The sequence below is a fragment of the Dipodomys merriami genome, unplaced genomic scaffold, assembly GCF_024711535.1.
Source record: "Dipodomys merriami isolate MVZ:Mamm:240054 unplaced genomic scaffold, mDipMer1.0.p SCAF_886, whole genome shotgun sequence".
Classification (NCBI taxonomy): domain Eukaryota; kingdom Metazoa; phylum Chordata; class Mammalia; order Rodentia; family Heteromyidae; genus Dipodomys; species Dipodomys merriami.
Window position 1 is genome coordinate 112,471 of NW_027206497.1, and position 9,699 is coordinate 122,169.

Here is a 9,699-nt window from a genome sequence, read left to right on the forward strand (position 1 = left end):
TCCCCACTCACTATGGCTAGGATGAAAGCCAAAGCTTTGCCTCTGCCAGGATTTCTGTTACTCTTGAGCCCAGAGTTACATATAGTACTTGTAGGAAGGGAACTGCCTTTACTGTACAGGGTCTAAGCAAGGCCTCAGTACCTACCAGGAAGAAAGACCTTCATTCTCAAGTCCCAGATTCCTAGTCCATCAATCCTGGCTTCCTTTGCCAGGACTGAACTAACACTCCAAGCACTGTTGATAAGGTGTTATCTTGTCAGAGAACCTGCTGAAAGAGCAGACTCTCCCTGCCCTATGTATAGCCATCTGCAGCTCCTGCGTCTGCCCGTCTCCTCTCTTCTATATCTGCCCGATAAGTGGGTATAGAATCAATACATTAATGCAGGCCATTTCAACAGAGGCTGATGGAAAGATATCTAAAAGCAAGCTGGAAAAACGAGACAAGCACCACAGAATCAACATTCTCTTTCCAAATATCTTTTTAGCCAGTTTTTAATGCAATGAGCAACACCACACAACATGAACTAAGTCCAAAGCCACTCCACTGAGAAATTCCACTTGTGATGGGGACAAGTCAGAGCTCCTGAGTCCTACTGTCCAGCGTTTGGCACAACTTGTTGTATGGCTTTGCCACCATAGAACCCCTTCTCTGCCCTCCATGACCCCTCTTGGAGGGCTCCCCCTCTCATGGTAGGGCCTCGCTGATCCCTGGGTTGTGAAATGAGCAATCCTACAAGGATGACAATGCCCAGTGAGACTCGGCAGTCCCCTACCCCCCAGCAGCAACCGAGAAAGGTGGGGTTCTTTGTCTGAGACTACCACACTCACCCCACACCCCAAAGGAACTGCTTGCTCCAAAAGATGGAGAAGATCAGCAAGAGTGTGACACTGAGGATGACAGCCATCAGGTAGGCGAAGATCCGGAACTGAGGGTTTCGGAAACACTCTCTCAGAGAGTAATGACTGGGGAGGGGCAGAGGGAGGGGTCTAGGCCTGGTGGCAGGGCCCATGTCCTGGAGAGGCCCCATCTGGCTCCCAGGCTCAGGGCCTAAGTCCAGTGTGTAGACCCGAGGCTGGCGCAGGAAGTAGCGATTCTTGGGCTGGTCCTTGAGACAAAGCTGACGGCCTTCCAGGATGATGTGGTGGGGCTCCAGGTGGAGAAGGGTCAACATAGCCGTGTCCGTGGGCAGGTCGGTGACGGGCTGTCCTAAGGCCAGCACAGTGGGCTGACGACAGAGTGGACACAGCAAGCGGCGTCGGGCAGGAGTCACCAGGCTGAGGTGGGCCAGGCATTCAATGCAGAAAGAGTGGCAGCAGTCCAGCACTTTGGGGGTGTGGAACGTGTTGTTGAAAGGATTCCAGCAGACAGGGCACTCGGCTGCCAGCTCCTGGCCCTGTGGTTCAGCCATCCTCAGACAACACACCCGGTGGCCTCACAGGGGACGGCCTGGCACAGGAAAAAGAAGCAAAGACACACCCGTCATGCTCCGTCCCTTCACAGTGCCAGGGATGTTATTCATTTTACAGGCGAAGAGACATCGGTAAACGCATTTTGTACCTAGCTGGGCACCAGTGGCTCATGCCTGTAATCTTAGCTACTCTGGAGGCTGAGGTTTGAAGCTTGCAGTTTGAAGCCAGCCTGGGCAGGAAAGTCCATAAAAATCTTATCTCCAATTAACCACACACACACACACACACACACACACACACACACACACACACACACACACACACACACACACACACACACACACACACACACACACACACACACACACACACACAGCCACAAGTGGAGCTGTGGCTCAAGTGGTAGAGCCTTGAGCACAAAAGCTCAGGGACAGCACCCAGAGGCTGAGCTTAAGCCCCAGGATCAGCACAAAATAACTACTTTTTTTTCTTTTTTCTGGATTGCTTAGTTCCTCAACCATCAAGTTCGGTTGGATGTTCCACAGCTCTCCCACGGCAAGGGCCTGCGTGTCCCCTCCAGCAGCACTGGAAGGAGATCAGATTGCAAGGAACTGCCCCCAGGCTTGGGGCTGATAAAAATGTTCCCTGTGTTTCCCAGTGTTTTCTCTGGAAGGCTCTGACTCCAGGGAGGAAGAGGAGGACAAGGCATACTCAGGTCTTGTTTGGAAAACAAGATAACTCCTGTCATTTTCAACCCTTGTCTAGGGCGGAGATGGTCTTTGTGAACTGCCTGATGTGTTCCTCTTCTAAGGACAAATGGCAAGCCCTTTCCTTATGCTCAGGTCTACTGACTGGCCTTTCTCCTTGTCCAGAAATCCTCAGCAAGACTCCCCAGCCCAAGTCCCCAGATCAGCCTCTCTGTGCCTCTTGCCTGTCGTCCGCCTGGCTGGCTCCTCCTCCCCGCTGCTGCTTTGTCGAGGGGAAGCTTCAGGACCCCCACCTGCGCTCCAGTGGCTGGAGTAGGGCTGTTGGAGCACCCTGCGGGTCCTGAGGCTCTGTTTTCTTCCTCTCCAGAATCCCCAACGCTCTGGGAAACGGCTTTCTCTCCACCAGCCCCTGGGCTGTCTCCATGGCAGCGCACTCACAGCACCTGGAGCTGCCAGGTGGCCCAGGCTGCAAGCCTCTAGAGCGCACCTGGTAGGAGCCAAGGCCAAGGAAGTTGGCCAGGTTTGGCTGGGAGATAGGGGACCTGGGTTTCCCCAAAACACACACCAAGGTTGGGCAACCAAGTCTGTGAGCAGTTCTTTCCAAACCTAAAATCCCCAACCGTGGAAAAGTAGAGCCGGCAATTTCTTCTTTGCAGCTTATCAAGGAGGTGCATCTTCTGGGCTTCTCTTTCCTAGACCCTCATTTCTTTCCTAAACTTGGCTGGAACCTGCTTCTTGTACCAAGGGGCTACTTGTCCTGCACTTCTCTTGCTGAAATTCACCTGCTTCACAATCTGAAGAGATTCACCTGCTTCACAATCTGAACGCTCTTACTAGCTGGGTCAGCAAGGCCCCTTGGTCCCCTTGCTTTAGTGGTGTGTGCATGCGCATGTGCACGCCAGCTCCATGCTGGAGCTTGAACTCAGGACCGTATGCTCTTGCTCAGTTTTTTCATCAAAGCTGTCACTGTACCATTTGAGCCACACCTCTTCCAGCATTTTTCTGGTTAAGTGGAGATGAGTCATCTGCCAGCGCTGGCTTTGAACCTCAGTCCTCAGATCTCAACCTCCTGAATAGCTAGGATTACAGACATGAACCATCAGTGCTCAGCTTCCTGCTGATCTTTGGATGCTCCTAAGTAGCTCCCTCCAGAATGAGCAAACTTTGCTGCCTTCTGCTCTGTTCTTAGAACACAGATGGCCAATGGCGGGGATCTTACAGTTCCAGAGCTAGTATCCTGCCAACCTTAGGAACTTAAAGAGGACAGGTGAATGGATGGGTAGGAGGGAGGGAAGGGAAAGCTGTCCAGTTGGTTCCCCATTTCAACCCAAAACAATGGGCTTTTATCTGTTGCTCTGATTGGTCATCTAAACTATTTGCAGAGTTCAGTTGCTGGGGAGGAAAAAAAATGAAAACTTATTTCTCCATCTTTGCCTTTTGCAAAGACAGGAGGAGATTTAGCCAGAGTCAGCTAGTCCTGGGCACATTGGGTTCTACGTCTTTGGGTTCCCAGTTTACTTCCACACTACAGTCACGAAGGCAGAGCATTAGTCCACCAGCTGGCGGTGCAGGAGCAGACATCTTGGAAAATTGGTCATAGGTTCATGTGAAGGTGCCTGTGAGGACAAGGATTCCAGTTGAATTACTTAACTTCCCTGTGCCTCAGTGAAAAGACGACTAGATGTAGTGAAGCCTTAGAGCCCAGGTGAAGAGGATTTGGTCTAAAAGGCAGTTGGTGGCATTATTGCAAACGGATGTATGAGTGAAAGATTGTGCAGCCTTTAAACTAATTATTACTGTGGAAATATGTCTGTGATATAATGTCATGAAATGGAAAAAAACAGTACTAAACCATATTGCAACATAATCCTTCTTTCAAGAATATGTGCACAGGTCAAGTGCCAATGGCTCATGCCTGCAATCTAGCTTATTGGGAGACTGAAATCTGAGGAACATGATTTGAAGCCAAGCTGGACAGGAAAGTCCATGAGACTATTATCTCCAAGTAACCAGCAAAAAGCCAGAAGTGGGGCTGTGGCTCAAGTAGTAGAGCAAACAGCCCTGTGTGAAAAATCTAAGAGACAACACCCAGGCTCAGAAGTCAAGTCCCAATATACTCCCTCTCACACACATACTTTAATGCCTGCATGCACGTGTGCACACACTCACACACACACACAAATAAATAGATGCACAATGGAAAAAGGTCTGCAAAGATAACAGAATTTCAACAGTGTTTGTGGCTGGGGGCTTGGCTTGAATTCTAACTTTACTCCAGTTAAGTTTGTCTTTCTGCCCTTAAAGAACTTTTTGACAGCAGGCCAGACCTCCATTCTCCGGAGCTCTGTGGCCAAACTGTAGAAGGTTGTTGAAGAGTCAGGAAGGTGGCCAGGGCCTGAGTCCTAGCAGCTATGTTCCCTCAGCTATTCCAGGTCAGCTGGTCAGAGACTAGCGTATTTCTTCAGGAGACACTTGACTGTGGATGACCCCAGATTCCTCTCCCCCAAGTCCTTATGGGACAGTTCAGTTTCCGTAAGTCCTGAATATCACCCCACAATCACCACCTTGTTTAAGAACAAATCATCATCAAATTGTATGCCCCTCACATTCCTCCCCTCTCCCCCCAATGTTTTCAACCCCAAGATGGCAGGGCTGGGGAGGAGACACACAGACAACACTTCACAGATCACAAATGGGACCCATCCTTGCTTGGATCTGTATGACAATACCCCTCCGTAGTGCACAATTGACTTGGACAATTTGTTTTTCATTTGCATAAAGTCATGTGATTTGCTCCAATCCCCACCTCCCCCCCCATGAAAAGGGGCAGAATGGGAGTAAAAACATGCAAGCTTCAAACCCAGATTCTTTTTCCCACCGATCTGAACAAATGGCTTGACTTGCCTAAACTTTTACTTTCTGTGTGAAAGAGTCTGGTGATTCACTTCATAGGTCTGCTTCTTTTATGAGCCAGCAGAACACACACAATACGTGTATGGTGTTTTACAACCAGTTGATAGATGGGGAAGCCAAGGCTCAGGGCTGAAGAGTGGCAGGGCTTCAAAGCAGATCCAAGAAACCAGTACTATGACTTGTGCCTGTGATCCTAGCTACTCAGGATGTTGAGATTGAGAGAGTTTTCTAGTTCAAGGCCAGCACAGACAAAAAGTTTGCAGGACTCTCATCTCAACCAATGAAAAGCAGGCACAGTGGGATGCAGCTGTGACCCCACTACATAGGAGGCTACGATCAGGAGAACCAAAGTTCCAGGCTAGGCCAGGCAAAAAGTGACACCTTGCTCCAAAATAACTAATGCACAAATGGGGCAGAGCTGTGGTTCAGCAGTAAGGTGCCTGCCTAGCAAACACAAGACCCTGAGTTCAACCCCCAGGATCACCCCCCAAAATAAAGTGACCCAGGAGGCTTCCTCACAGCCTGGAGTTCACTCTCTGGGTGATGGTGCATCGCAGGGCTCAGGACCTGTGGTCCCAGGCTCCATGACCCTCTGCAGCTCCTTACCTGCTTCCTCAGAGGCTCCTCTTGGCCTCCTCGAGTTTCTCAAGTACAGCCCACAAGCAAGTGCTGGTGCAGACTCCTTAGCCACCCCTGGGGACTGGCCCCTCCCCTGGGGATGGACTTCATTTGCATAGAGCTCCCCGCTCTAGTCCTGGCAGCTTGCCCTCTTCCTTCTCGGTTTTTTTTTTTTTGTTTTTTTTTTTGGACTGTCAGCGCCTACCTGGAACTCTGGAAGCTTTCTTTGGTCTCTTGTCTTACCTGTGAGTCACTTTTGCTCTGAAGGAAGTTCATTCAGCCATGCTGGCCTCTGCTCCAGGGGGGCTGTCCACTGGACATCCCTCACCTGTTCCAGGCCAACCACCTGGACTTTGACTAGAAGGCAGCCTGGCTTTGACTGGAAGGCAGGATAGCCTCCCGGATACCCCAGGAAGCTGAGGTCAACACAGATGCTCTCCTGTCCTGAGGCCCCGATGTGCAAACACAGAGTTCTGGCAAAATGCAAAGAATCTAACAGTGAAGACAGAATGTAACAGCAGACAGTGAAGTAGGCATAAACAAGAGAAACGGGGAGAACCCTCCCCCACACACACACACATTGGCCACCAAAGCCAGAAGTCTAGGTCAGGATCAAGACACTGCTAAGAATCAGACGCTACTTGCTAGCCACCAAGATAAGCCACTTCATCACTTCTCCACATCCTCAGTTTCCCCACATGAAATCGCGGACGATTTACCAACTCAGTCTATAGAATAAATGAGATAATACACAGAGAGATCGCAAGGCAGAGAATGCCACGCAGAAACAGTGTTACCTAGTTGTTATTATTATAACACAATCAGCCAGATGAAAAAAGAAATGCACCTGTACTCACAATAGTCTCACCTTACTTGTAAATTTATTACATGTTATTTTGACCAGGCAGGGTAAAAAAAAATTTTTTTAATCCAAAGAAATTTCAAAAAGAATTTAAATTCCCATGTGTGCAATACGTAGTTCCATTGGTTCGGAGAAGCTTATAGTGGCATATGTGGTCCATTGTGTTTGAATCCATGTGTCCCTGTCCTTAACTTTGTGAAAATACATCGCCCTCCCCCTCCTCCTGCACCAAAAAAATGAAACCCATTGACCCAGGTGAAAGTGAAGGTATTTATGTGATAAGGTGAAATTTTGAGGTTTGTTGAAAAGACATATGTATTTTTGTGTATATGTGCTGAAAGGCACTGTCTTTAGCAGAGGCTGGGCAGCCATTATGGGGAAATGACACAAGCATCTACAGTATAGTACAGAACTCTATGCATCCTGTTTCTTCATTGTGTCTCCTTGCTAACAATAACAAGGGTATACATACACGTACATGAGATGTGGTCTGGGGGTGTGGGTTGAGTGGTAGCATGTCTACCTAGCAAGCCCAAGGATCTGAGTTTGAGTTCCAGTACTACTAGAGACAGAAGAGATCAAGTCAGACAGACAGATAGGCAGGCTGGCTGGCAGAAAGGAGGGAGGGGGAAAGAGGCAGGAGGGAGTCAGAGAGAGAGAGAGAGAGAGAGAGAGAGAGAGGGAGGGAGAAGGGGGAGGGGGGAGAGGGAGAGGGAGAGAAGAGAGAGAGGGAGAGAGAGAGAGAGAGAGAGAGAGAGAGAGAGAGAGAGAGAGAGAGAGAGAGAGAGAGATCTAAAGCCCCACTGGCATGCCTGAGAGGTACACTTGGGGAGGAGGAAGAAGTTGAGGCAGCTCCAAGAAAATAGAGAAGGAGCTGCAGAAGATCAGCTGGGCATAGTGGCACACACTTGTAATCCTGGCACTCGGTGGAAGCAGGGCTGAGGGAAGAAGACCGCACGTTCCAGGCTGGGCTGCATACTGCAAACCTGTTTCAAAAAAGAGGAGGAGGAAGTGGAGGGGGAGGGGGAGGAGGAGGAGAAGGAGGAGGAGGAGGAGGAGGAGAAGGAGGAGGAGGGAGAGAAAGAGAGAGAGAGAGAGAGAGAGAGAGAGAGAGAGAGAGAGAGAGAGAGAGAGAGAGAGAGAGAGAGAGGAGAACCGGCATAGTTCTTGCAATTGTTCTTGGCCTCACTATCTTCCAAAAGTGTGTTCATGTGACCTATTTTTTTGTTCCCACTCACATTTAGAAAGAATCTTTTTACCTAAGTTTATTGCTTAACCATTTACTCTCTCAGCATCCGTCTTATACTTACATTCCTCTTACTCCTTCACTGATCTACAACATTTGAATGAACAGAAATAAATTAAGGTATCTGATGGTCGGTGAATCCAACTGACCTAGTTACCCATTTGAAGTTTTAGTTTTACCTTATTTTTGAATAGGTAATGTGCTATCCAGATGACGCTGATGAAAGGCTTGGTTCTGTAGTAGACTCTTCCAGCCACTCAGTTAAGGTTTTTTGTTTTGTTTTGTTTTTGCCTTTCCAGAGATGTCTTCTGCACACCCAAATCCACACACATTTCCCCAGACGTGCTTCATGCAGATAGTTCTGCTCCTTTCGTTCTTCCCAGCAGTAAAGTAGCAGAGTTGGCATTCTGTACTAGCACCTAGTTTACTCAGTTTTGGAATGGTTGTCTTTCATTCAATGGCGGCACCATAAATTACTAAACCAATCCCTTAATGATCTAATCCTTTATTTTTAAATATATAAATGTTAAATGGAAGAATGCAGCAGTTGTTACATTTATTAATTGTGGTGGGGGTGGGGGTGGAGGTGTGCATGCAAACTGGTATTGGAGCTTCAACTCAGAGGCCAGGTCACTGTCCTTAGCTTTTTAGCTCTACCACTCGAGCTACACCTCTGCTTCTGGTTTTTGCTGGTTCATTGGAGATCAGAAGATTTTTCTGCCTGGGTTGGCTTTGAATCCAGATCCTCAGATCTCAGCCTCCTCAGTAGTTAAGATGACTCAGGCATGAGCCATGGGTGACTAGCCTTAGTAATCATTTTTACCTCAGTTTAGCCAAGTTGTGTGAAGTAAAATTGTGGATGTTGGGACATTTTAGATGAATAAAGCAAATTTCTATTGCTTTTCTTTCCCATCTGCTTTACTCCTATGATACAACAGTTCCATCTACATACATAGACACACTATATTCCAGAATCACTCCTCCTCCATCCTTCTCCTTCCCTGTCTCCCTCAGTTACAATCCTCTATAATCTAAATTCCACACGAATGAGAACATTTGAGATCTGGCTTTCTGAGCTTGGCTTTTCTCACTCAACATGATAATCTCCGGTTTCACCCATTCTCCTGCAAGTGACATGATCTTATATTTCTTTATGATTGAGTAATATTCCATAGTATGCACAGACTATATTTCCTTCATCATTTGTTGGGCCATAAAAGAAGTTAATCTGGCTAAGTTATAACATATGACATATAAAATGTCACGGGTGAAACTCCTTTGTACAATTGATTGATATACATTAAAAATGACAAGAAAACAAAAGACGTTCTGTTGGGAATCAGGTATCAGTAGGAGAGGGGAAGGGCCAATGGAGAGGGTAAATGAGGGGAAGTATGGCTGAAGAACTTTAAATGCATGTATGAAAATAGAATAATGAAACCTGATGGGGGTTTTGTTTTGTTTTTGTTGGTTGTGAGGCTTGAACTGAGGGCCTGGGTGCTGTCCCTGAGCTTTTTTGTTCAAGGCTAGTGCTCTACCACTTTGAGCCACAGCGCCACTTCTGGCTTTTAGGTGGTTAATTGGAGATAAGAATCACATGGATTTCCCACCCAGGCTGACTTCCAACCACGATCCTCAGATCTCAGCTTCCTGAGTAATTAGAATTATAGATGTGAGCCACCATCGCCCAGCTGATGAAGTTGTTTTAGGAAGGGGGGGGGGATGAGGTAGTGATGGCAGGGGTGAGTTTGGTGAGGTACTTCATGTGTGTATGGATATACTACAATGAAACCCCTCTGTACATCTAATTGATGTTAATTTTTTTTAATCTAAGAAAAAAAAACTTTTAATTCTTTCTTTATGCTCTTTCTGAGCAGATGGCAGAGGTGATGGTGGGTAGTCTGCAGTTTTCTCTCTGTCTGGAATTCTCTGTTCTCCAGTTA

General features: G+C 47.6%; 1 protein-coding gene across 2 annotated transcripts; it reads right to left on the reverse strand.

The window, feature by feature from the left end:
• Positions 1-482: 482 nt before the first annotated feature.
• Positions 483-5,812, reverse strand: LOC138820441 (E3 ubiquitin-protein ligase RNF183). Of its 2 annotated transcripts, none has more exons than XM_070012073.1 (2): positions 5,637-5,812; positions 483-1,447 (listed from the first exon to the last, which is right to left on the reverse strand). In XM_070012073.1, the coding sequence occupies exon 2, from the start codon at positions 1,407-1,409 to the stop codon at positions 825-827; it is 585 nt and encodes a 194-aa protein (XP_069868174.1). In that variant the 5' UTR covers positions 1,410-1,447; positions 5,637-5,812; the 3' UTR covers positions 483-824. The 2 variants fall into 2 exon arrangements, with proteins under 2 accessions (XP_069868174.1, XP_069868175.1); XM_070012074.1 differs by lacking the exon at positions 5,637-5,812 and adding an exon at positions 2,411-2,523.
• Positions 5,813-9,699: the final 3,887 nt, after the last annotated feature.

Excerpts from the sequence above, each read along its gene's own strand:
- LOC138820441 (XM_070012073.1), bottom strand. The coding sequence starts at position 1,409 with ATGGCTGAACCACAGGGCCAGGAGCTGGCAGCCGAGTGCCCTGTCTGC.